General features: G+C 37.6%; 2 protein-coding genes across 2 annotated transcripts; both read left to right on the top strand.

The window, feature by feature from the left end:
- The first annotated feature begins 123 nt into the window (after positions 1–123).
- On the top strand, positions 124–10,324 carry ehhadh (enoyl-CoA, hydratase/3-hydroxyacyl CoA dehydrogenase). Its single transcript, XM_077216045.1, has 7 exons — positions 124–455; positions 2,742–2,845; positions 3,020–3,189; positions 3,393–3,504; positions 4,567–4,671; positions 7,426–7,767; positions 8,993–10,324. The coding sequence occupies exons 1-7, from the start codon at positions 382–384 to the stop codon at positions 10,243–10,245; spliced, it is 2,160 nt and encodes a 719-aa protein (XP_077072160.1). The 5' UTR covers positions 124–381; the 3' UTR covers positions 10,246–10,324.
- Positions 10,325–13,704: 3,380 nt separating this feature from the next.
- Positions 13,705–24,488, top strand: LOC143723521 (UPF0524 protein C3orf70 homolog B). Its single transcript, XM_077216051.1, has 3 exons — positions 13,705–14,083; positions 14,390–14,578; positions 23,756–24,488. The coding sequence occupies exons 2-3, from the start codon at positions 14,395–14,397 to the stop codon at positions 24,343–24,345; spliced, it is 774 nt and encodes a 257-aa protein (XP_077072166.1). The 5' UTR covers positions 13,705–14,083; positions 14,390–14,394; the 3' UTR covers positions 24,346–24,488.
- The last annotated feature ends 3,322 nt before the right edge of the window (positions 24,489–27,810 follow it).

Genomic DNA, 27,810 nt, shown 5'->3' on the forward strand with positions numbered 1-27,810 from the left:
CTAAAAGCTTTTATACAAAAATAAATAAATTAATAGAGTATTATTTAAAGTATTAAAATAATATTTAAAATGTGTGTGTGTCCAAATATATATCAGTCCTTGACCATAGTAGATTGGTAAATTCACTTCCGGGGACGGAAGCCGACTCCTGCGGTGACCAGATGTGGTTTGAACGTTAACTTTTTTTTTTTTTTTTGAAAAAAAAAAATGTGTTTATACTATCGCATTAAAAATTAATTGTCACGGAAGAGATCTGACGTGTGAAATAATAAAGCAGAGTGGGTGTGAGATTGCATTGACGCACTGAGTTTGCTGGTCACAAGTTCCAAAGTCCTGCAGTTCTTGCAACTCAAACACAACACAACAGTTCAGCTCAACACAATGGCCCGATATGAACTTGTTAGACGATCAGTTGGTCTGATCACTCTTACCAACCCACCAGTCAATTCCTTAAGGTGAGTAAAAATCTACTAAAAAATTAAGCATTTACATATTTTCCAATCCATTTGTATTTGTTCTTAAAGTCCCTGTAAAGGCAATTTAAAAAAAAAAAAATTCTAAACACATTAGAAATGTATTGCTAAAACACATTACAAAGACTGTGAAGTACTGAATTGTGGAGTTAGACCGTTAAACAGTTTTTCACCGTTAATATTTTACGGATTTTTTTATATCAAATACCGGATTTTTTAATACCGCCCCTACCTGATGACGCACTGGAGCCCCTGAGGCTGGCCGCTCCCCTAACAATATAAATAGAGCAAATTCGCATCAGTTTGCCGCTCAATCGCGAGTTACTGTCAGTATTATTAGTTACTACAGCTTACAGTTTGCTAGTTAGCTATGTCTTCGTCACGGAAATGCGTACTACCTGGATGCGATCACTTACAAAACAGATCGGTGTCCTTATTTAAATTTCCTAAATACGATCACATCAAGAAGAGGTGGATTAATTTTGTGAAGAGCCACCTTGATGGAGAGCTGAGGATCACCACCAAAACCCGCCTCCGTAGTGATCATTTTAGACGGGATAGTTTTATAAACTTTCGTCGGAGACAACTGGGATTCACTGATAATCCGCTGTTGTGTTACTGGTGAATGGGGCCGAACGACTATCTCCCGCCTCGGCCTTCATCCCCCTGTCGCGCCGACAACTGGTGACATCATCAGCAGTGCGTGACCACCAAAGAGTGTAAGGCTATGTTTACACGGAAACGATCTGAAGAGAAAACGCAAAACTGGCGTTGCGTTATCACTTTTTATTCTGCGTTTAGACGAGCGTTATCGGGGGAAATCCGCGTGCATATGACGACGCAAAAGTGTGTGAAATTCGATGTAGTATGCACTCCAGGCGGCTAGGTGGCAATGTGAAGCACTGCGACACAACAACACCAATATCTGAGAATATTTTGTACAACTGCTGAAAAGACTCTTGTACGTTTATCAGAGCTGCTATGGCAACTTGAAGGTCCGACGTATGGAAATAATCCGACATATTGGGGTTATTTTCCTGTAATGGAGCATGCCTGTGACGTAAACACGTACGCGACGAGAGCCACAGTGAGCAGATATGCGTTTTTACTATTTAGATGGGAACGCGACGGTGGATCGTTTTTAAGATTTCCACTCTGGAGGGTGGTTTCAATTTTTTGCGTTTTTAAGCCTCCAAAACGCCGTCGCCGTGTAAACGAAAGGCACATCCGATCAAATATTTTTACGTTTTCACCCAGAATCGTTCTCGTGTAAACAGGGCCTTAGTTGCCTTGTGTGCTTATGTTATAATTAACCTAATAAGCTGCTAGGAGCATCCATTCCGGCTGTCCCGGGTGACAGTTGATTGTGGCGACCATAGATATCATATAGAGACTAGATGCCCTATTGGCCGCTGCGGCGCAAGAAATGCGGCCCCCATCTTAAACCGGTCATACTCCTATTTGCGTTGCATAGCAGCAGTAGATGCCAGAGCACTGTGCAGCATATTCCTGCTCAAATCGGCGGACCATCACTCGGGGATTACTTTTCACAAGTAAGATTTAACATTTTACATTATCGTACTATTGTTTGTATTTTGTGAGTAAAATATTCAATTTGTCCTGTATCGTAGCTACGTGTATGACTTTTGCAGCAAAAAAACCCGCGTGAATATCAGTTCGATATTCAGTGAGATATGATTAATTAAATGTCCTGGCAGCTCATTGCACCTGCCAAACAGATTACGCTGAGCGGAGCGGGTGACCGGTTTAAGATGGCGCCCCCACGGCTCGTCCGCGCCAATAGGCAGTGGGCAGCTTTACCGTTAGTGGGCGTGGGTTCAGAGCAGCCAGCGGACACGCCCCCAGCATTTGAAAGCAGAGACTACTGCTCATTTTTTCAAGATTTTGATAGCTTATTTTATGTACTTGCCGGCTTTTTTTATCATTCAAATTTGGCTGGGTGTCTAATAACACATTTTTCTGTGACAAACTCAGAACACATACATCATTTTGACTTTACAGGGAATTTAAGGAAGACCAAACAATCAATTTGCACCTTGCATATATTTTCCTATTGTTATGTACTACATTGTTACAATTCTAACTTTTGCGTAGTTAAAAAGACTTTTATCAATAAGATTGTTACACATAATCTTCCACATAGATAAAGACAGTGTCCTTGAAAGTTTTTTCAAGTGCATTACTACAAACCCATTTAAGTCAATGAACAATAGTGATTTTAACATGTCATCTGCTCTTTTTCCTTAGTTCTGCTGTGCGTCATGGCATTGCAAAGATGATGGATCGAGCCCTGAGTGACCCGAAGGTCACGGCCGTGGTGATCTGTGGAGAGAATGGAAGATTTTGTGGAGGTTAGAATATCACAGACAAACATCCACCAAAATTAAAAATTACAGCCTTTTCTGGTTATACATGCTGGCACATGTATGTTGCACAAGTCTTTCACTGATTAGCTTTTTCTGGCTGAGTTATGTAAGATCTGATGCAACCATCAGACCATCTGATGATAATGCATTTTTCTCCAGGCGCAGACATCCGTGAGTTTGCTGGGCCTTTGAGAGGACCACCTCTGCTACCCTTGTTGGATTCCATAGAGGCTGGAGAGAAGCCTGTGGTTGCTGCCATAGAGGGGGTGGCTCTAGGTGGGGGCCTTGAATTAGCCCTCGTGTGTCACTACCGTATTGCACACTCTAAGGTATCACTTTATACTGCTGTGTATTCTTATGAACATGCATGCTTACTTGCTTGAATATTGTGCAATTCTGTCTAGTGCTGCTATGTTGTGAGTTAATTGGTTGAACTTTGATATCAATATTTGAAGTTTATTAAGAGAATGAAAGGTTGTTGGTTTGTAGTTTATGCACTATGTAATGTACTATAATGTATTATGCGTTCCAGGCACGTCTTGGACTTCCAGAGGTGACTTTGGGCCTCCTGCCAGCTGCTGGGGGAACTCAGCGTCTTCCCAGGCTCATTGGCATTCCTGCTGCCCTAGAACTAATCACCACGGGTAAATCATACACTTAGCCTATTGGCACACCCACAATTCACCCCAACAGATTTCAGCCTCTTTGCTAATTTCAGCCACATGCCCTACTCTGTAAATCCCAGTTCCGCAAAAAAACATAACAGTCAAAGTCAAGTGACTGAAATATGTCCTGCAGAGATTGTTTCTGAATTTCCTGATTGGCTAAAATTGTGTGAGCCGCTCGCTGCTGTGTCTCTGATATTTTCAAAGAGATTTCATAAATAATTCACTAATGCTTCACTGTAAGAAGTGCTACAGTTAATCTGATCGTCCAATGCACTTTATGATAAAAATGCAAACAGTAGGGGACTACATTTTGTTTTCAGTAATAAATCAAACTTTTCCCACCAGGTGTCAGCATTGCATTGCAATCAGAATTGTTTCTGATTGATTTGCTTAGGGCTTATATAGCAACAAGTCAAATCCAGTCACCTTCATTTATAGAGCACTTTATACAATACCGATTTATATAGCGCTTTATACAATACAGATTGTTTCAAAGCAGCTTTACAGGGATAAACAGGAAAATAATGATTACATTATGCAAACAGTGTTCAGTTCTGCTGTAAAGCAGCTCTAAAAAGAAAATATTGTCATTGTTCAGCTAACAGCAACAGTTCATCCAAAAATGAAAATTGTGTCATTATTTACACACCCTCATGTCATTCCAAATGTATGTATTATAATTGTTATTATTATTATTTTGGTGGAACGCAAAAAGAGGAAATAAAATATTTTTTCTGTGCTTTTTTCTGATGACCACATGTCTTCTTTTTTTAAGAGCTGTATGAACATTCTTTTAAAAGTCTTATTTGTTTTCCACGGGTAAAATAACAGCATATGAAACGCTGTAATGCTGAGTATTTTATTTTCATTTCTAGGTGAGTTAATCAGTGAGATTTCAGTTTTATGGTTATGATGTGATTTTCCTCACCCATTGTCATGATGTATAAAGCAAAAAAATAATCACGTAAAGCTCATCGCTCATACCACATCGCTCAGTTTCTCCTTTACCAACAGCAGAATTATTGTTTCATATTGCAGGCCGCCATGTCTCTTCCCAGGAGGCTCTGAAGCTGGGCATCGTTGACCAGATCACAGAGCAGAACGCTTGTGAGGTGGCTGTGGAGTTTGCCCTGAGAGCTGTAGGTATGTCAGCATGAGCGTGAGCTTGCAAAGCAGAAATGTGGATATTAAAAGATTGAACAGTAAAAGAAAGCCGAGTCTCTGGCAGGCTTTCAGAGTCAGGGGATGTTACAGATAAATCCTTTGTCACCGCAAATGGAATTAATGTTTCATATCCTTGTCAACGAGTTTCAGAGTCGTTCTGTGCTTTTGATCTATTTTTCAAGAAGTGAAAAGGAACAGATATTACTAGAATATTAATTGTGACCTTTCTGAGCATTGGAGAAAATTTTTAACAAATGGCATGTTTTTTTGTTTGTTTTGATTTATAAAAACAGCTTTCATTATTACAGATCTTTTATTCACTTTTGATGATAAGATGGTCTTTAAATCCCCTCAAACTGGTTTAAAAACATGCAAAATGTTAATGATTATATTTGACTTTCAGTACAGCCGTCTTAACTAAATACGGGGCAAGTGAAGTCAAAAATCTTTTGTTTATACTGTCGCTTGGAGCGTGTTGAATTGTGCTTTCTCTGAAAAATAATTAGAGATTCTCTGCAGCTTCTGAAAAATGAATGCCAATTCTTCACCTTCTGCTTGACCCCCATTTCCTCAAGTAATGAAAAATCATATGAGAGCAATTAAATCATTGAAACGATTGCCGGGCTCTCTGAAGGATTTCTGTCAAATTATTCGACTTTTCTAGGTCTACAGTAAGTGCCGCTGTTTATTATGCTCTACAGAGAGTGAGGGAGACAGATCTCTTGTAATGTGAATGTTGTGAGTGACAGCCTTACGGGGAGATCAGGGTTCATCTAGAGTCAGGATAAGCTGTGGAGGGAGATTAAAGATTGGCCGCAAAGCTAATGCTCTCACTGTAATCACACGCTGAGCGAAGATCAACCCGGCAAAATCTTTGCAACAGTCAACTAAATGGAACTGAGGAGCAGGAGCAAACGTGGCACAGGTATGGTGGACAACAGCCAAATGTGCCTGATTTACAGACTAATGGTTAATTGCAAATGATCCAAATCTGTCTGAATGTAAACGGGTTGATTCCATCACAAATTGTGGCCTCACAGAATTTGTTTAAAGAATGGCTGAGAATTAGCCTGGATGATAAATCTCATGTGTGTGATAGATCTTAATATCTATTGTGAGACACTAGAGTCCCAGAGGTAAGAAATCCCATTATTTTTCTCCATTGATAGAGCTCAGCAGAGACCTCCCACTCCAATAAAGCATTTCAGCGCTTATGTATTATTCAACAGTAACAGAGACTTTTACATTGTTTCAAAAGATTTCGATTTCAAGTAAATGCTGTTCCAATCACAGTTTCTACAAAACATTTTTTTCAGCATTATTAATAATAATAAGTGTTTCTTGAACAGCAAGTCAACGTATTAGAATGATTTCTGCAGGATCATGTAAATTGCATTTTAAAATGTATTAAAACAGAAACAAGTTGTTTTAAATTTATGATAATATTTCACAATATTACTGTTTTACTGTTATTGATTAAATAAATGCAGCCTTACTGACACTTTTTAATGGCTGCATATATGAATATAATAATAATTTAACAGAAAACCATGTAAAAAGTAATCAAAAGTGCCACACTCATATTCAACACTTTTTGTAGAATCTTTCTCTCGCCACTCATCTCACACAGAGATTTATCTTGTTTTCCAGTCGCTGAAACATCCACATGCACCTATCAGGATCTGACCCAGCCCTACTTACACAGCATTAGTGATTCAAGTCCTTCCCACAGCACCACAGATTAACCACAGCAACATCTGTATTGTGCACTATAGTACAGCACACTAGACATCAAACTGGACACTCATGCTTCTATGTGTTACTTGAAAGGAACAACGCTGTTTTGAAATGCTAATTCCAGTCAATATACTTCTATTGATTGCTCATAACAGGACAGAGCAGAAAACAGACAAAACTGTTGGTTTCTGATCCTGCTGGCCCTTTAAGGCTCATCAGAGTGACCCAGATTTCAGAGAGAAAGATGAATCTAATGCAGTTAAAAGCTATATTGAATCAGGTACCGCCCTGCGTAATCCTTTTAGTGAGCCAGGAAGTCAAAACACTAAAAATGCAGTGTGTGTGTGTGTGTGTGTCTTTCTTTCGGACTGGTTTGAGTTTTAGACCATCGTATTGAGGACACAGAGTGTAAAGTGAAGACATTTTGGCCGGTCATCACTTTCTGACACCCCTTTAAATGCGTTTGAGGATCAAAACTTAGTTATAATTAGGTTAATTATGATTCCTGGGAAATCCTTGTCCTTGTGGGGACATTTCTTGGTCCCCATGAGGAAAACAGCTTATCATACTAAATGATGTTTTTTGAAATTGTACAAAACTACAAATGCAGTAAGTTTTCTGTGATGGCTAGGATAGAATATACAGTTTGTACCTATAAAAATCATTATGTCTGTGTAAAGTCCACATGAAACTGTGTGTGTGTGTGTGTGTGTGTGTGTGTGTGTGTGTGTGTGTGTGTGTGTGTGTGTGTGAATGCTACGATTACACTTTCAGAAATCCAACATATTTTAGAAACTGATTACCATTAAAAATACCATTAAGTATTTTGGAATTTCTTCTTGACCGCTCCATTTGATTCAGAGTAATTGCTTATGTTAATGTTTGTTATAAAATGACCATAAGTACTACACGAGGTTCAATACTATCCACTTAGCATTGCCTTTGTTTAACACATTAGGTTATATTTTGACATCATATCCATTATATATTTCACAGCCAAACCGCTGTCTTCCCGAAGACTGAGCGCGCTGACCGTACCCTACCCTCCAGATCTGGATGCCCTATTAGAAGCGGTCACTATGCAGATTCAGAAGAAGGCTCGGGGAGTGATGGCACCTTTGGCTTGTGTTCAGGCAGTGCGGGCGGCTGCTACAATGCCTTACAGCCAGGGAATAAAGCGTGAGAGTGAACTGATGGCCACTCTCTTCAACTCTGGCCAGGCCCAGGCTCTACAGTACTGCTTCTTTGCAGAGAGGACTGCTGGGAAATGGACTCTGCCTAGTGGAGCGCAATGGAATAACACCAAACCCAGAGAGATCCGGTGTGCAGCCGTTATAGGTACCAAAAGAGAATGTCTTTATGTGCATGAACAAGACCTGGGGATGGTAGCAGGGTTATTTGGTTAATTAAAACTATTAAAGTTTGGTTAAATAAAACTATTTTGTGAATTGAATTAAAATAAATAAATAATTATAAGTATTACATTTAGGCATTTGGCAGACACTTTCATCCAAAGCGCTTTGCATTGCATTCAAGATGCATTTTACAGTTTTTGCTTTCCATAGGAATCAAACTTATGGCCTTGGCATTGTTAGAGCCTTGCTCTACTGTTTGCACTGTTTGAAACTAAACAAAAATTAGAAATGTTGCCTTGTCAACTAAATGAAAAAAGTTGAAGCACTCAAAATTACTAAATGGAAATAAATAAAAACTAAATCTTAATAGGACAAATAACATTAAAATAATGTGTAAAAATGACAAAAGCATATAACAAATTTACTAAACGCATTCACTAAAAATTCTACTAAAATGACTCTGAAATCATAATAAAAACATAAAAGCTAATTAAATAATAACTATAATGTTATATACTTTACTCACCCTCATGATGTTCCAGACATATATGACTTTACTTCTTCTGTGCAACACAAAAGAAGATATTTTGAAATAGAGAAGAACAACATTGGACCCCAGTGACTTTCATTGAATGGACACAACAAAAAGTATTTTTCAAAAAATCTTCTTTTATGTTCCGCAAAAGAAAAAAGTACAGATTTGGAATGACTGATGAGTAAATGATGACAGAATTTAAATTTTTCTGTATCCCTTTAATATTCCAAAGAAGAAAATAAAACATTTATGTATTTTTTACATTTAATTATTTTTTTATAATTATGTAGGCTACTTACATTTATTAAACCCAAGCAACTCAAAGCATACATTTGAAATTGTAAAAATACATTTAAAAAACCCTCTTTTTCTGTTTAGTATTCTTATCTTGGACAGCTTTATGCACACTTATAGGTTGTTAGTGTGCCAATGTTGTTTTTCAGAAGTGTTAAAACATCTGTTTGCTTTACGTTTGAGACAAGCAGAAATGTTCTGTTATCATAGAGGAAGAATGCTGGCAGTGTACAAACCCTCATGCATAGATATATGGCACAGTTTTGTGCTCTGATCAGGTTCACCATCTGCCAATTAACAAATGTAATTGTGCCTATGTTGTTTTAAATTGGTGGTTTTGTTTTACTCCGTATTGACTATTACTTTGTCTCCCTTTTAGGTCTGGGCACTATGGGAAGGGGCATTGCTGTGTCTCTGGCACGTGTGGGAATTTCTGTCATTGCTGTAGAGTCAGACAAGAAACTCATGGAGACTGGCAGGCAGATGGTGATTGGCATGCTAGAGAGAGACGCCAAAAGACGGGGAGTGAGTGCCTCTCTCAATCTCCTCAAATTCACCCTCAGCTTACAGGACCTGAAGGATGTGGACCTTGTTATTGAAGCAGTCTTTGAAGACATGGCACTTAAGAAGCGTGTTTTCCAAGAATTGTCCAAGGTGTGTAGACCAACCACTCTACTCTGCTCCAACACCTCTGGTCTGGATGTGGATGCACTGGCCGGTGTGACGGATAGACCCCAGTTGGTGATTGGGATGCACTTCTTCTCGCCGGCACATGTCATGAAGCTCTTAGAAGTTGTCTGTGGGCCTCGCTCCTCAAGTGAATCCATCGCTACAGCGATGAGCCTTGGGAAGAGGATGGGAAAGGTGAGTGTTGCTGTTGGAAACTGCCCTGGTTTTGTCGGAAACCGTATGCTGAAGCCTTACTCTGATCAAGCCACCTTCCTGCTGGAGGAGGGGGCCACACCTGAACAAATCGACAAGGTTCTGGAGGACTTTGGTTTCGCGATGGGTGTCTTTAGGATGTCTGACCTTGCAGGTCTTGATGTTGGTTGGAGAGTCCGGAAGGAATCCGGGTTGACCGGGCCTGATGTTGACCCGAAAAATCCCCCACGTAGGCGCCAAGGGCGTAAGTACTGTCCCATTCCAGACATGGTCTGTGAGCAAGGCAGGTTTGGCCAGAAGACCGGTTGTGGCTGGTACATGTACGACAAACCTGGGGGCACAAAAGCAAAGCCTGACCCACTGATCCAGAACCTCCTTGAGACGTACAGGAGCAGGTACGGCATTAAACCGCGCAATATTACAGATCAGGAAATAATCGAGCGATGCCTTTTTGCCCTGGCAAACGAGGGCTTTCGTATTCTGGAGGATGGCATAGCTGCACAACCGGAGGATATTGATGTCATCTATCAGTTCGGTTATGGCTTTCCAAGGCACCGAGGTGGGCCCATGTTCTACGCCAGCATGGTGGGCCTGGAAAGAGTCCTGGAGAGGTTGGAGCATTACCACCAAGCCCATCCCGATGCGTCTCATTTAGAGCCCAGTCCTCTTCTGAAAAAACTTGTGGCTTGTGGCAGTCCTCCTATCCAAAAATGGAGAGAGCATATCAAAACAATGCACAGCCATCTCTAAGAGCACCATGAACAACATGCTATTTGTTAAGTTTAAAACTACATAAAGCCGGTTATTAATAAAGAATCAACCTACTCAACTCTATGTTGTATCGGCTTATTATTTCTCCCTGAATAGGTTTTAATATCCTGTGTCTGTGTATTTTTGCGTTTCTTAGAAGCAGACATATAGTTTTGGAAGAAAGCACTGTAGTTGTAAATTCCAGTTAGTAACTGATTAACTTGGTTCATTTTTGCACAGCACTGGTCTCATGCCCATTGGTGCCATTACTCCAGTCTTTAGTGTCACATGATCCTTAAGAAATCATTATAATATGCTGATTTGGTGCTCAAGAAACATTTCTTATCTGAAAATGGCTTAATATTTTTGTGAAACCATGATTATTTTTTTTAGGATTATTTGATTAAAAAAAATATCTGTAACTTTTGATCAATTCAATGCATCCTTGCTAAAAAAAAAAAACTAAAAAAACTTTTGCTCAGTAGTGTATATATATATATATATATATTATGAATGACCTGTTTGGATGTTTTTTATTTGGCCTATTTATGGCTGTGCATTCAGTTTAAGGAAAACTTTTAATTAATTTGGCTCTTGATGATCTATGTGGAATAGTTGGTATGTTAGGTGTAGTGTGTATAATGTGATTTGTGCTTTGCTGCAAGGGATAAGTTAATTGTGTGTGTGTGTGTGTGTGTGTGTGTGTGCGCGTGTGTGCGTGCGGCCTGGTAAACCCTACATTATGGGAACAAAAAGTGGCATTATTGCCACAAAGATGGCAAAATTCTAAACCCTTGTCCTTGTGGGAACATATTTTTGTCACCATGAGGAATACAGCGTAGGCTACAATTTTTTTCTGGGGCTTTCACTGCCAGGCTGAAAAGGGGTATTTCTACTACAATTAGTGAGACACAATCAGGGTTTTTGGGAGGAAGGTCAATCCAATTAGATTGGTTTTTAGAAATACTCGATTATAGTGAATTGGTTCAAGAGAGTGGTTATCTTATTTTATTTTTTTACAAAGCATTTGATAATGTTGAGCATCCTTTTATTTTGAAAACCTTGCATCATTTTTGTTTTGGAGTGAGATTTATAAACTTAATTGAAATGTTATATAATGGAATCAATAGCTCTGGGGCATGGAACCTGCTCAAGATTTCCAATTAAAAGGGGGATTCTTCAGGGATGTGGTAGCTCACCATTTTTATGTATAATGGTTGCAGAGTTATTATCTATATTGATTAAAAAATAATGGTATTGAAGGCTTAACAGTGTTGGATAGACAAATAATTATGTCAGTTCGCTGACGACACAAATTTGTTTCTAAAAAATGAATATCAAATTCCAATAGCTTTACATTCTATTAACCCGTTTTCTACATAAGAAAGGATGACATGATTAAAAAATATGAAGATTTTGGTGTGAATGCGATTGATTTTGACATTTATGAATGGTGTTTTGAAATTGAAATGGTTAAAATCCTTCATACCCAATCCTTTTGGTTTATTGTCCCCAATGCTATCTTTAAAAAACTTGGCGGGAATAAACTTTTTGCTAATTTGTGACTTGTGTACCTCGTTACCAGTTAAACTTTCAGCCTTCCATCCGCAAGTGCTGCTCTATTGGAAACTATTGTTCAAACATAACTTCACACCTCACAACACTCCAGTTTGGAATAGTAGATATATTATAAAGTTTGGCAGAAAATCTGTATATTTTGAGGAATGGAAATCTAAAGGGATTTGGGCTATTGCCCATTTCTTGGATGATAATGGAAATTTGTTACTGTATAGAGTTTTGTGAGGAATTCCAATTACAATGTAATATTAATATGTTTAATAGAACGATTAGAGCCATACCAATTCCTTTAAGGATAATGGTTAAAGAAGATATGTTGTACTCCAAAGTCTCCCTGAAACTCCCTGAAACAGTGTCTAGTCCCAAACTAGGACTAGACACTGACTTGAAGACTAGAACAAAATAAACAAACAGCTACACAAACTCACAATACTTATCACGAGATTTCGACAAAGTACTCACAAAGAGTTACACGCATTAGTTGACAATGTACCGACACTGGACAGCAAACACAAGGGGATTAAATAGGGAGAAACTAATGAGGGGAACAGGTGACACAGACTATGTGATGACAAGACGAGGATAAGAAGGGGCAGGGTATCTAACGAGACAACACAAGCACATGGCCCAAACAACAGGCCATGCGCTAGTACACAGAACATGGTTCATGATCCTGCCACAAGCCTAGGAAAATCAAGAACATGATGGCAGAATCATGACACCCTCCTATAGCTAAGGAGGTGAACTTCAAAATTTTAAACGAGATTTATCCTACTAATGAATTTTTAAGATTGAAATTTAATTTTGATGTGAATAATTGTGTTTTTTGTAAATTTAGAGCATGACTTCTTTTATTGTGATATGGTGCAACCCTTTTGGATTGAGGTGCAGAAGTGGTTAAGGTCTAGGTGGGTTGAACTCCCACCCCTCACGGTAAAGTTAATTAGATTTGGTGTTTGTCTGGAAAACAAAGAGTGTGAATTTGTTGTTAATTTCTTGTTATGTTTTGGAAAGTTTTTCATTCATAAATGCAGATGGTTTAAATCTAAACCCAACCATAATCAGTGGATGAATGAGATTAAACTCTTAAAATTTGTTAAAAATAAGAAAGCCCTCAATTTGATTTCTCTTTTGGATATGTTTAAATTAATTTAAAAAGCCCCTTTTGATTTGTTTTCATTTTATTTATTTTTGTATTTCTTTTATTTAATTATTAGTTTGTTCTGTTGTGAGTTTCCTGTTGTTTGTAGCTATTGTCAACCTAAGGCTGAACGATTGCGTATATATTCAGAGATTCAATGTACCTTGTTTGTTTGTGTTGTTGAAGCATATAATTAAAAAAAATAATCTCTTTTATAGTGATTCCTCAGTCTTTTTTTATTATTATTTTTACGTCTTTTTCTTTTTCCCACTGCAATAAATAAAGATTGGTATTCAAATTAATACAATTATTAATAATAGCAATAATAAAACATTTTAAGAAAATCTTTCTAAAGTCTTTCCGGTAACACTTTATTTTACAGTGTCCTTGTTACATATGTTACATGTACTTACCATAGTAATAACAGTAAATTGTGCATACTTACATGCAACTAAACCTCAAACAAATCCTAATCACACCCTAAGCCTAGAGTAAGTACATGTAGTTAATTAATATTACTTAGTACTTAAATATATAATTACACTGTAACAATGACATCCTAAAATAAAGTGTAACCGTCATTCCTTATGTTTCCTTATTTCCTTATGTATCTTAGGTTACTTTACAATAAAATCAGGTGAATGAGATAACCCTTGTAGTGACTGTGAGTGCCGTCTTCTGGTCAAGTGTTGTCACAGCAGCTGTGTGTGCAGTTTATTTCCCGTCAGTGTGCGATCAGCGCTCAGTCAGTCCCGCAGCAGCGTCCAGTGCGACTGCAACACGAGGAGCTCATGTGAAACATAAGTTTCAATCTGCGCTGTTTTGCTGAGCTTTTCTCTCTTTCTCTCTGTCTCCTTAAATAGCGAGCGCTCCAGGACCTTTTACATGCATGATTGTTCCTCAGTACGGATCTGGCAGAGACCGTTATTTTTTAACTCAGTTGATAATTCTCTGGAAATCTATGAAGGATTATCCTCATCGAGAGCCATTTCAGTTTAATATGGAGCAATGTCATTCGTCATATTCAGTACGGCTACAGGGATCTTAATTCTAATGTTGTGGGACGATTAATGCAGATGTTGTGTGATGGTAGGACATCATCAGCTGTAAGTGAATGAGGTAAGCAAACTCCAAATACTTTTATAGTTCGTGTTATTTGAGACTAGCACTGCTGTTCATCATTTGTTTTTAATACAGTAATATTTTACATTACATAAATAACAGTACGTGAATTATATGATAATATTATATAATACAATCAATAATTAATAAACGTGTCATATACCGTAAAGTCCGACTTAAATACATTTCATTCGTCAAGCAGTTATTATTTTAGACTAAAACCTTCCTATTTGTAATGTGTTAAATCAGTAGGTGACCCACTGTTTGACAGTGCATCTTCATTGCATGTCTCTTCTCTTACAGTAACCATGGCTTACACCGGAGTGCAGAAGGCTTTGAAGAGTGATAAGTTAGATGAAGCTCAAGCTCTGGCCAAAAGCTGTGCAGGCAGACCAGACTTCCTTCCCTGTGATGGACTGTCCATCTGCGCGACACACAGCCACGGAAAGTGTTTCAAACTGCACTGGTGCTGCCATTTAGGCTGGTGTCACTGTAAGTGGCCAACTTCCGACATGCAAATACATTCTATTCTATTCTGTTCTATTCTATTCTATTATACATACATTATGATACACTAGTAAGTGTGCACTGTTCTAAAATGAGAAGTGGTACAAAATATCATTCACGTCACACAATAATGCAGCTGATATGATTAAAGATCACTTCCCAAATATTCTTATAGCAGAAAGAAATCTACTGTCCATCATCTTGCAGAAAAAATAGGTTATGTAGTTAAAGGGTTCTGTCAGTCGCTTCATGTATTCCCTTAGTATGTTTACGAGTTGTTTCATTCATAAAATTGAATTCAAATTAAAAACAAAATGAATTCAAACTAAGTCCATGAAATGATCCCATGATGGATTTTATGGATTTAGTTTTTATTCATTTTTTAATTTTAATTAAATGTTATGTATTAAACAACTCGTAAACATATTATGACTAGGCCTATAGAATTTTTTTTTTTTAAATGACCCAGTAAACATGAAATTATTCATTTAAAGGGTTCTTTAAAATTGAGTCAAGAACCTTAGGGATCAATATAGAACCCCACTGAACCGTGTAGGGTTAAAAAATATGACATTTATTTGACCAACTCTATGCATTGCATGTATGATCATGCTTGTTTTGTGAACATTTATGAGCTTGTGTTGTCATCAGCAACTGCTGTCTGGTGTCACACGGATGCTTTTTCAGCATTATATGTCTTCAGCTGTGCCTGAGCACAAGCTTGACAATTTCTTAGTAAGCAAGATGTGTAGATCTCCCCAGACATATCTCAGGAGCAAATCCACTGTGAGAGTTCAAACCTCTATATCTGACTATATCAAAGATTCCTGAACCTTGGCGTCACCTCTATATTCTCCGGTCGTTAGCTGGACATGACCCCGAATCCACCAGTCATAAGCGAATACACACAGGAAGCGTCTGCTCGGCTCCTTGAGCAGGATGTTCACTTCCTCTAGTTCACGTCACTCTGACTGAGTTCAGGTCCCAAGTGATTGGAAAAGCTTTCATTGAGTTTTAAGGGAGGTAAATGTCAGTACGAGCCCTTTAGAACTGTGTGAACAGATCAAACCGTATTTTATACCCTCTCATGACACTTCTGCCAAGGGAGCAGAACTTTGTTAAGTTCAGCCATCAAATAATAAAAGATTATTATCCTCAGCAGCCATCACAGTAGTTTTTTTGGATTTCCTCTATATATTCCTCTATATAAATGTAACTAGGCTACTGGCCAGTCCTATGTTTGTGATTATGTTTACAACACAGATAGGGTTACTCTATTTATTTATCTGATCAATAAAAGCATGTCTGTATTCAACATGAATTCTAATGTAATACTGGTCTACAAATGCAGCTATGCAGTGCATCATTGTTTGCATGCAGTTTTATTATTGTTTATGATCGGATACACCCACAGTGTGAGATATTAGGCTGCAAAATAATGAATCTGGATTGTAGGATGGGGTTAGACACTCAGTGTTTTTTTTATTTTTATTTGTGTATGTCCTTTATCAGTTTGTACACACGATGACAGCTATAATCTGCCATTATTGCAATAGAGACAGAGCATTATGTTAATGTGTGCTCATGGTTTATCAGCCAGCACACTTGCCCTGTGAGAACTACTGACTGGTGTGCCATTGTGAAAAGCATTAAATGTACCATAAAATTACAAACTCAACAAGCTCACCCTGATATGTATTGTTTAGTATGCCGGATCTGTTAAATAATTCATGGCTGGAAATCCTGGAGCTTTGTTGTGTAACTGTAGAAACTAAGACTTTTGGAATGACACCTAGCACACTTAGCGACTGCTATTCATGATTCCATGCGTTGCTTATTATCAGGGGAAGCACTTTTAATTTTATGACAGATCTACAGATCGTTTGGTTTAGTGGAGATGTACACTTAAAGGGATAGTTCACCCAAAAATGAACATTTTGTCATATGTCGTCATTTACTAACCCTCAAGTTGTTCCAAACCTGTATGCATTTCTTTCTTCTGCTGATCACAAAATAAGTCATTTTGAAGAATGTTGATGGACAAACAGTTGATGTGCCCCATTGACTTTCATTGTATTTTAAATATGGAAGTCAGTGGAGCCCATCAACTGTTTGATAACCCATATTCTTCAAAATATCTTCTTTTGAGGGGGAGTTAATGATGTCAGAATTTTCATTTTTGGGTTAAATATCCCTTTTAGTTCAGGGTCAGACGTTTTTAAGAAAGAAAGAAAGGAAGCAATGAACACTTTTATGCAGCAAGGATACATTAATTTGATCAAAGGTTACAGTGAAGACTATTTTGATTCTATTTAATTTAATATTCTAAGTAAATACTGTGGTTACACTTTACTATGACGTAGTTACATTGTGCTTATAATGTACAGTAATTACTACAGATATACGGTAAGTGTTAGGGTTTAGTTTAGGGTTAGTTACTTGTAATAAGTATGCATAATTTACTATTATTATTATATTGTAAATGTGTAACTACGTCACCTTAAAATAAAGTTACCAATACTATTCTGCCCTACAAAGCAAAAAGGCAGTAACTACGCAGAGTGCAGAACTGAGAAAAATGACTTTAAAGTTATCCTGTTATCCAGCCTAAGTAGTTGTAGGTAGATTATTGGACATGTGGCTGTTTTGTTACTTTATATTAGCTTATTCTTTGTACATATCAATCCTCATATTTAATTTGATATTTTACCCCTATTTTGCAGTTACTGTATTCTTGCTTTGTATTACTTAACAAAAAACGTGGCACAATACCAAGGAAAAAGGCAGTAACTACAGATTCTCCAAAAACTATTTTGCCACAACTTGGGCTCTGGGTGTGTTAGATACACTGTATTTGAAACAATTGGAGCCATTTGTTTTTCTGAACATGGATATACCAAACCCAAACTAATTTGACCATTTTAGGTCAATATTTTCCACCCGGAAGCTGTTCTGGTGCTAAAATGGCTGCTTAAAGTCTCACATTGCTAAGCTGTATCAAGGCCCAAATGGGGACAATTTATTTTGAATAGGACCACATTATTATGTGTGAGTATTAGATTAATCTGTGTCTGGGGGTGTTTCTGTATCTGTAATGTAGTATCTGCTATACCTACAAATCACATTAATGTTAAAGCACTGCAAAACAACTTTTCTTTGGAGCAATAATAGGCAAGTTAAACTCCAATTCAACAGAGCAAAGCAAAAACATTTTGCCAAAGTGTCTGTGTCTGTCTGTCTGTCTGTCTGTGTACTGCAACAAATTGTTATTATTATTATTATTATTATTATTATTATATGGACCTACAGGACAGCATCTTCACTCTGATCAATATATGTATTGATGTCTGTATATCATAATATTTCATTGTACAGGAAATAACTTAAATTAGGTCCATGACAAAATAATGGATGAATTAGGCTAACACAATAAATTCATAATTTTGCACCCTTAATGAAAATGAAGAAAGAAAAGCCAACACACAAAAAGCAGCCTGGCTTCATAAGTTACATTAGGCCTATAATAGGATAAAACATAGAAGCTTGCTTTCATGCAGAGGGACAACATTTTCATAGGTTAATATAATTAAGGGGAATCCAAATTAAATATATAATTTTATATTCTGAAGAAGAAACCATGCAATAAATAAATGCTTAGGAACAGGAACCAATGTGTTTGAGCCTTAGCGCTAAGGGGGGTGTAAATACCTGCCGGCTCGCTCTGTCTGCAGAAGTTTGTTTTTGTTGAAAGCATGGATGCTTACAACAGTAAAGAAAAAGATGTCAGTTTTGCTCACAACTTGCTAACTTATCTAAACAGCGGACATAGTCTTCAAACAGCGGCCGCGAAGAGAGTGTGTTTTAAGTTGAACAGACACCTGTCACGTTAAAGAATAACTGTTACACCGATAGCTGTGTTTATGGACACATATATTCTCCTGCTGGACAACAACGCTGTGAATGATTAGCCTATGAAAAAAGAAGACGCCGTTCATGTAGGCTAATAAGAGCGAAGAAGATCACGCTGACTGCTTGGATGTTATGGGATAGCCTGATGCCTTAAGAAGTTTTACCTCCGCCCAAAGGTTATCTTTTGGTGCTGTGTATGTTTGTCTGTTCGTTAGTAAGATAACTCGAAAAGTACTGTACGAATTTGGATGACATTTTCGGACAACATGGGTATTAGGACAAGGAACAGATTACTACATTTTGGTGGTGATCCGGAACACGGGACATTTGGAATTGCCTCAGTGACCTATTAGGCTACCTTGACAGAGGTTAGTGCTCTCCGAGTGCTTTTCTAGTTATTGAATATTTTTTCACCGCTGGTTGGATTATAACTTTGTGACATGAACAACAAAATGATGACATGGCATCGGCGATGATTTGAAGTTACAGAGAATAAAGTTACAGCTCGAAGCAGGGAGGATCAGGGGCAGGTTAGCAAAGCTATTTAAAACATCGCCTGTCAATTAGCATAATGCTATCTGAATGGACCTCTGAGAGGAAGTCCCGCCCTGGCGGCTGACAGGAGTTTATATTGTGATAGCCTAGCCTCTAAATGTTTAATCTGTCACTCTTACTTACCATTCTCCGGGTATTTTCTTTTCAACGCCAGTTCGACCATCTTCTTTCCCCGGCTTTGTGCCATCTCAAACAAAATTTGTGTGAAGTTAGAAGGGTAAAAATGTTAAAACCGTCCCGTGAGGATGCCGCGAAATCAGCTGTGTGTTCACCATGGCAACAGTAACTACACTGCGCAGCAACACGGTTATTTTTTGTTAGGTAAAACATAACAAGAATACAGTAATGGATGTTACTGTATTCTTGCTTTGTTTCACTAGGGCTTTTTGCAGTTACTGTAGAAATGACTACCATTTTTCTCCAAAACAACACACATTTGAGATAAGATGTTTTGTCACATAACAAAGGATGCCTTGAATGTCATGAAAATGATAATAACTCATTTTTGACCAAAAATGCAGTTACTGCCTTTTTGCTTTGTAGGGCAGTATTCTTTTGAATTTTCTATGTATCAAAAGAATATGAAAAAAGTTTTCCACAAACATATTAAGCAGCACAACTGTTTTCAACATTAATAATAGTAATAATAAAGTTTTCTTATAGCATTATAGTTTTATTAAAGCAAATCAGCATATTAGAAGACAACCTTTATATATATCCAATAGATAACATTTTATTTTGAATTGTAATAATACTTCACAATATTTTTGTTTTTACTGTATTTTTTATCAAATACATTCAGCCTTGTTGAGCATCAGAGATTTCTTGTAAAAAAAATCGAATGCATTTCTGTTTCCATTCTAGACAAACAGTCTTTATTGTGTTGTTGTCTTGACCTTAGGGTGCAATGAGTGCCCCAACGGGACACCGCTGTGTTATGGTGTACATTTTGATGATTTATTAACGTTGCTCTTGCACAGTGATACACACCACACATTATACCGACAGCTTTGCTGTGCTGTGTTTGGGTTTGTTACAGTCATCTTCTGAGCAAATCCAGGGCTGTGGTGAGAGAGCAGAAGCTGTGAGAGTGGCGTCTGCGCTCCAGGCATGTACGCGCTGCTTAGTGATGTTATGTGGCCATGTGTGAAACGTCAAGAAGGAAGCCTCCGGGTTCTGGCTCCGTGCCTGCAGCTCCAGCTGTCAAACATTGATTTCCTCTCTGTTCTGGCTTGGAGATCCGGTCCTTGTCCAACAGATTTTTAAAACAAAGAACCGACAGAAGTCTGTAAATGAATGCCAAACCGTACAAGTGGAACCTCTATTGTTGATTGCACATGAGAAAAGTGCGGTGAAATAATTGTGTTCCGCTCAGTTGAGATAGTCGGCACCCCCGACTTTGCAATTTGCTTCGCTTGCTGTCTTCACAGGACATTTTTGGAATCTCATTAGAATTTAACGAGTTTGCTTTGCTTTTGTGTTTCTTTTGTTGTCTTTGCTTTTCTTGGCCAGATATGTTTATTAAGTTCCTCTCATCAATCCGATACAGAAATCATATAAAATCTCAGGGCTGCAGGAATTGTTTCAACATTTATATTAGTCCAGTTATTAATAATATACTTTATTAGTAGTAGTATCTGTTTCATTACACCACCCCAATCATTGTATGATTTCATTAAATTACTGCAGTATATATTATTATTTTGTATATCAGTACAAAAAGAGGATGTAAAATGCAGCACAAATAAGTTGACAATTTTGTTTTTGAACATTTTGAATCTGAATGAATATCTATCCACTAAAATTAATCGAACTCCGTGTAGTGCTAGATATGAGAGAGTCATTAAACTTTTTACTTGAAAAACTATGCTCTTTTGAAATGTAGTTCAGTTAATAGTGTCACCACCCTAGTTAAACCCTGGAATTTACAGCACCAAACACAAGATATTTGACAGTTGCTGTCTAATGCATTCTTAAGTGAACTGAATAAATCTGTTCTGGGGAAGTGAATGGGATGGATGGGGCTACTGTCATATTTTATCTCTGTAGAGCTGACTCCTGTATAATTCAGGGGACGCTTTTGAGAAAGAGAAAGACAGAGGGTGTGCATGTGAGAAATACCCTTATAGACAGAGAGATATGAGACAAGAGACTTACTGTCAAAGGCCATGAGTGAGTGAGTGGATGTGGATCTGTGCCTCAGATAACAGGGGATTAGTGTTGTCACAGATGTCCTGATCACACCCCGACTGGATTCTGCAGATGTGTGGAACCAAACGGAAATGAACTGTATGGTGCTGTCTTTCCCACCCTCTCTGGACTTTTCATTTTGAACGTTTTTTAACAAAGGAGAGCAACACAAAAAAGACAAATGGGACACAAAAAAAATCCTCCTTGATCAAACTTTTACGGTATGATTTAAAGGGGATCTTTCTTTTTTTTATGTTGAAATATAGGCCCGGTTTCACAGACAGAGCTTAGATTAAGCCAGGATTAGGCCTTAGTTCAATTAAGACATTTAAGTAGCTTTTATATAAAAATTTAAAAAAACAGACAAAACAATGGCGGTAACATATTTTAAGATATCTCAGTGTAAATTGCTTTCAGTTATGACAGCTCAATCATGCATTTTAGTCTGGGAATACGGTTTAGCTTTGTCTGTGAAACAAGGGGATAGTATTTTAACAAAGCTGCAAAGAAGAGTTAGATCAGAAATCTTATTGACACCAAAACCATAAGCACATTCACGCGGGGGACTTACATGGATTCACGTGGGACACAGGAATACTGCTTCGTATTTTTTAAACGTGGTGTCAAAAATGTAGTGAATTTTATTTAAACATATTATAAAATGTGACCCTAGATGACAAAACCAGTCTTATGGGTCATTTCTTTGAAATTGACATTTATACATCACATAAGCTGAATAAATAAGCTTTCCATTGATGTATGGTTTGTTAGGATAGGACAATATTTGGCCGAGATACAACTATTTGAAAATATGGAATCTGAGGGTGCAGAAAAATTGAAACATTGAGAAAATCGCCTTTAAAGTTGTCCATTTATGTTTGCGATTGTGCTGCATTCACTCACAAAAATAAATGTTTTATACATTTACGGTAGGAAATTTACAAAATATCTTCATGGAACATGATTTTTACTTAATATCCTAATGATTTTTGGCATAAAAGAAAAATTGATAATTTTGACCCATACAATGTATTGTTGGCTATTCCGACAAATATACCCGTGCTACTTAAGACTGGTTTTGTGATCCAGGGTCACAAAAAAAGATAAAATGTCTATCTTGTTATCAGTACAACCTTTAAAACATGTTTTTATATGAATACTCACATGTGTTTTCAGTTCATTATATTCTATTCTAGGCCAAGCTGGATTAGTATGGGTTTACTGTCTGCAGACACAACAGTCACCTATAGCTGTCAGATTAGATCTGCATTACAATGTTGTTAAATGTGTAGCTAATAAAGTTTTTGGTGATTTTTTCAAATCAGCTCTTAAAATGTGATCAAAAGACTTCCAAATCCAAAGTTTGGAACAGAGATTCCATTTAAAATGTACTGTAATGGCAAACAATAAAAAGCTAATTAATATAATATAATATAATATAATAAAATATAATATAACATAATATTTATATAATATAATATTATAAGAGGCAGTCCAATTATGCAAAAGAGTGTAAACTCTATTATATGATATGATGTATGTACATTTGTATTTACTGGTATTTTTGTATTTCATGTTGATTTGATTTTATAATTAACAGCCAACAGATTAATCATTTATTTCACATATTGGATCATTTGAATTTTTTTTGACGTGAATGCATGGCCCTTAGTTAAAAAGTAAATAAGAAACAACCAGGTGTAAATATCAAAGCCTATTTAACATTCAGCATCTTGGCAGTTGCACTGTTACTCTTTTCATAACCAATCAAACAGAGGTCATTTACAGTATACATAGATGTTTAAAGCTACAGTAACAAAGGAAGGGTGGAAAATGATCATGTAAAACTCTTTTGGGGGCAAGAAACATTGACCTTAACATAGACTATGCAAAAAAGAAATGCTGCAATGTGTAGAATAAGCATTAATTCAATCTCTCATTATATGTGCACAGGTGTTTTTATTATTATTATTATTATTATTATTATTATTATTATTATTATTATTATTATTATTATGTAATGAAATATGTTTCAATGAATTACACTTGGCTATTTTAGATTTTGATCTCTCTTTTCTGACAGCAAGTCCAAAGATGAACTTAACTGGTGTGTGGCAGTAGTTTTCATTATCATGTAGCTGGATGCCACAGGTTTTTGGATAACTGTCTCCATGTGAAATGCTTATGTATATGCTTTAATTAAAACAAAAATAGATTTAGTTGTAAATGATGATGACTTTCAGACCAGAGCCTGCTGGCATTCATACTGCAGCGCACTGCAAGAGATTATACATAATGAAGCATCCTGTGAGTTTTAATGCAATGCATATCTCCTTTTTTTGTTTTAGTTACTCTTAAAACTTTTGCTAGCTAAATATTCTTAAAGCCTTAGTTTGAATTTACTGCTTGCTTCAGCCTTGTTGAGGTAACACAATTTTAGTACACAAATTAGTATGTGCTTTCTGATATATATTCAGGTAATGATCTCCTTTTACTCTGTCTATACAGGTAAATATGTGTACCAGCCCATGACCAATGTGGCTCAGCTACCCAGCACACCTGTGCCGATCGCTCCATCTGACTGTACCAACACCATTGATCTGTCCATCTCTCTGACTGAACGCTTCCTCCGCATCTCCCCCTGTTTCCTGCCACCGCCTTGTCCCGAGTCCCCGAAATACTGCAACATTGCCGAACTGTTTATTGACGACTACATTGTCAAACGCATCAACGGCAAGATGTGCTACGTTCAGCGGCCCCCAGTTCACACGGAGGCTCCTCTTAGCCCACCTCAGATAAACCCTGCTTGTCTGGTAGCAAAGAAACAGCACACTGAAGACAAGCAGACAATTGAGGAGAGCGTTAAAGGACCAAAAATGGGCCATTGCTCTTCGCCCTCCAGCTCTGAGGACTCGGGAATCAATGCTTTGGGAGGTCACTATCTGGAGTCCTATGAAGAAGAGTCTGAGGAAGAGGACGAACTTAGCATGGATGGACACTCTAGTCCGGGAAGTCTATGGGACCAGGATGAATGCACCCTACTGTCCCCATCCAAATCCATTGTGGAGATTATTGAAAATATTGAAACTACTGTGTGATATTTCCAGACTGCTTATTTTCCTTTGCTGTTCTTTTCAGATCTCTTTCTCTCTCTTTGTCTGACAAGATTAACTCATTGTGTTAAAATAAATATTGTATGTAGAGGAAAATACTACACCCATAAAGACTTTGCTACACTTTACATTTGTCTCTAATCTATATTTCTGTTCTCATTGTAATATGATCCTATGTTTGAGGTTTATCAGCACAGTTCTTGACATTAAATCTGCACTATGGGAGACTATTTGGAAAAAATTAACCAAATACCATTATTGAGTGAGTACATAAAAAAAAAAACACTTTTCAGAATTGGGTTCTTGCCTTACCCCAATTCTCTAAGCCATGTTGAATTATAGTTCTTTCATGACAATTCTCTGAGTGTTGGCATGGTAATGGGTATGACAATGTTGATATATTTGGTCTTGGCAAAATAGATGTGCTACGCTGCTGCTACTGTTGGGTATTTCTGCTGGTGCAGAGCAAGAACGGGACTTGTTACTGCCAAAACACGACATGCTGCTGTAGGCAAGTAAGACATGCTGTTGCTGTACAATATAGCGCACGAATTACCCGTAGCATATTTATACAGGTGGAGCTGGGGAAGGTGGAGGGTTTCTTAAAGTGCTCTGCACTGCTAAGGCAAATGTTAACCAAGTATTTGGAGGTTGACCACTTGAGCTCATTGGCTACTGATCAGTGATGGGAATAACGGCGTTATAAATAAACGGCGTTACTAACAGCGTTATCTTTTTCAGTAAAGAGTAATCAAACGAATTACTGTTTCCCCGTTACAACGCAGTTACCATTACTGACAAAATAATGTGGCGTTACTATAATTGAACTCACTGAAGGGGTTTTTCATCCGAGTAGGCTCTCTCTCCACCATAGGACCTGCAAATTTTTTTCTCTGGTGTGTGTGTGTGTGTGTGTGTGTGTGTGTGTGTGTGTGTGTGTGTGTGTGTGTGTGTGTGTGTGTGTGTGTGTGTGTGTGTGTGTGTGTGTGTGTGTGTGTGTGTGTGTGCTTGTGTGTTTATGAGGCGCCGGAGTGGACTGCGAAGCGAACGCCACGAGTGCGCTCAACAATGCGCGATAGAGACCGAGTGTGTCCGAGGGCGTGCTCGACAGTTGCGCAAGAGAAACCGAGGGTGTCCGAGCATTATATAGTTTGTTTTTTAAATAAATGACAAATTTCAGCATAAGAATAATCTCTATAGCCTATTGGTATCATCAGCAACTTTTTAATTAATTTACATGGTTCTACAAATAGTATCTAAAAAAGAACCTGCAGGGGACGTTCTGGGAAGGTTATAAAAATAAAATCTAAAAATAACAGGGAACGTTCTGGGAACGTTCTCTTTAGGTTATAAAATAAAACCCGAAAATAACCAGCAGGGAACAATCCAAGTATCCATTTCATTCATTTAACATATTTAATGCTGGGGGGAATTCAAATTATTTGACATAGGCCTATTTGATTTTTTTTTTTTAAGTAACACAATGGTTACTTTCTCTAGTAATTAGTTACTTTTATAAGGATGTAACTCAGTTACTAACTCAGTTACTATTTGTGAGAAGTAACTATAACTAATTACTTTTTTAAGTAACATGCCCAACACTGCTACTGATACAGCAGGAACCAGTCAGCTGTGCCCTATAGAGAATGGTGTGATTGCAAGCAGATTGAGTTAAGGCCCTATTAGCCCACACCATCTACAGTGTCATGACAGAACTTTGTATTAGTTTAGCAATACATTCAAAATAAATTATTTTTTGAGTGGACAGGTTTTTGTGGGATATTTTGTGTTTACGTCATTCGTCCTTCCATTTTTAAGTCATGTCAGAAAACCAAGCAAAGGTGGTCGGGCTACTATTGTGGCAGACATTTTACTTGCTCAAATGACATATATTTTCATCTTGTTGGACTTTCTTTTCCCTATTAGTAAATTGTGGTGTAGCTAGTAAGATATGGTGGTCACATGCAACCATGCAACTTCAAACCATCAGATTAATTGTGCAAAAGAGCAGTGTTGACTCACCACCAACATAAAAAGCTAGGTGTGTTCTACTTGAAGTGGCGCTACACAGACCGACCAGAGTATAACTTCAATGTACTGTGAGAGGGATTAGAGAGCACACGGTTCTGTATGCTTTCGAAACACTCTCGCATCACAAAGATACATCGGTCGGTCTGCACAGGTCTGCTTCAAGTCGAAAACACCTAATAACATCATTTAGTAACTTACAACTTTCTTTCCACCACTGATGGCGATAGAGAGACCAATGTTTTGTAGTGCAGCTTTAAGAAAAACAACAAATAAATGACACCTTTGCTCTTAAAACTGTTTCACCACATTATAACAGATTGTAACCAGTTGACCAGTATATGGAGTTAAATGTGAAATATCTGCCACCTTGGACCCTTCTCTGTGGATATCTCATTCCAGCCCGTTCTCATCCTTTGGCGTCATACATGTGACGCTTTGGACATTTCGTTGAAATCTTACGCACATGGCATCCTTTAGCATCAATATGAGACGCAGAACCCAAGGCGTCATACAGGTGACGCTCGTCTAAATCCAACGCACATGGCATCGTTTAGCGTGAATATGAGACGCAGATCCCAAGGCGTCATAACCGTACCCTACCCCAGACCTTAACCTACCCATAACAGTGCGTGTTATATTTACGCTAAAGGATGCCATGTGCATAAGATTTCGACGAAATGTCATATGGCGTCACCTATATGACGCCAAAGGATGAGAATGCGCGCTGTTTTCATGAGTTTAGAGTATTGAAGTGATTAAGCTGGCATCTCGACAACCATCATCGAAGAGGTCAGTGCTTTGAATGAAATTTTTCATGTTCTTTTAAAAGGGCAGAGTAACAGACAAGGTATAACGTTTATTTATTCATTATGTGTGTTCCCTGAAATCAAACCCATGGTGTTGTCAGCACCCTATATTAGCAGAGGAACTACAGTGGCAGGTGCAATGAAGACATATTGGCATTTCTTTATCAGGTTCACCATTCCTAATAGTGCTGAATATGACTGGCTTTTCGAATGACTTATGCAAGACCAATCAAAGCCCTCTGCAGTGCCAACATAATGCATTTTCATTATGGTTAATCCTATTCCAATACCCAGAACATGAATAGGGCACATTTTGAACATTGGATGCAAATTATATTCTTGCCATTATAATTGATAATAGTCATAAATGTTCCCTGCAATTATGGCCATGATCGCCAAATCCTTTCCGTCAGTTCTCTTGCCAGGTCTACACTGTAAAAAATTGCTGTGAAATCTACAGTTATTTACTGTAGATTTCACAGTAACATTACTGTATAATATTTTTACAGTAGAATATTTTAAAGTTTACAGTAAGACCTTAAAAATCACAGTAGTCCAAACATTACAGTTGAAATCACAGTAGTCAAAGCATTACTGTAAAAAAATCACAATT

This window comes from Siphateles boraxobius, unplaced genomic scaffold (assembly GCF_051911475.1).
Source record: "Siphateles boraxobius isolate OS27281-9 unplaced genomic scaffold, OSU_SipBor_1 7, whole genome shotgun sequence".
Lineage (NCBI taxonomy): Eukaryota > Metazoa > Chordata > Actinopteri > Cypriniformes > Leuciscidae > Siphateles > Siphateles boraxobius.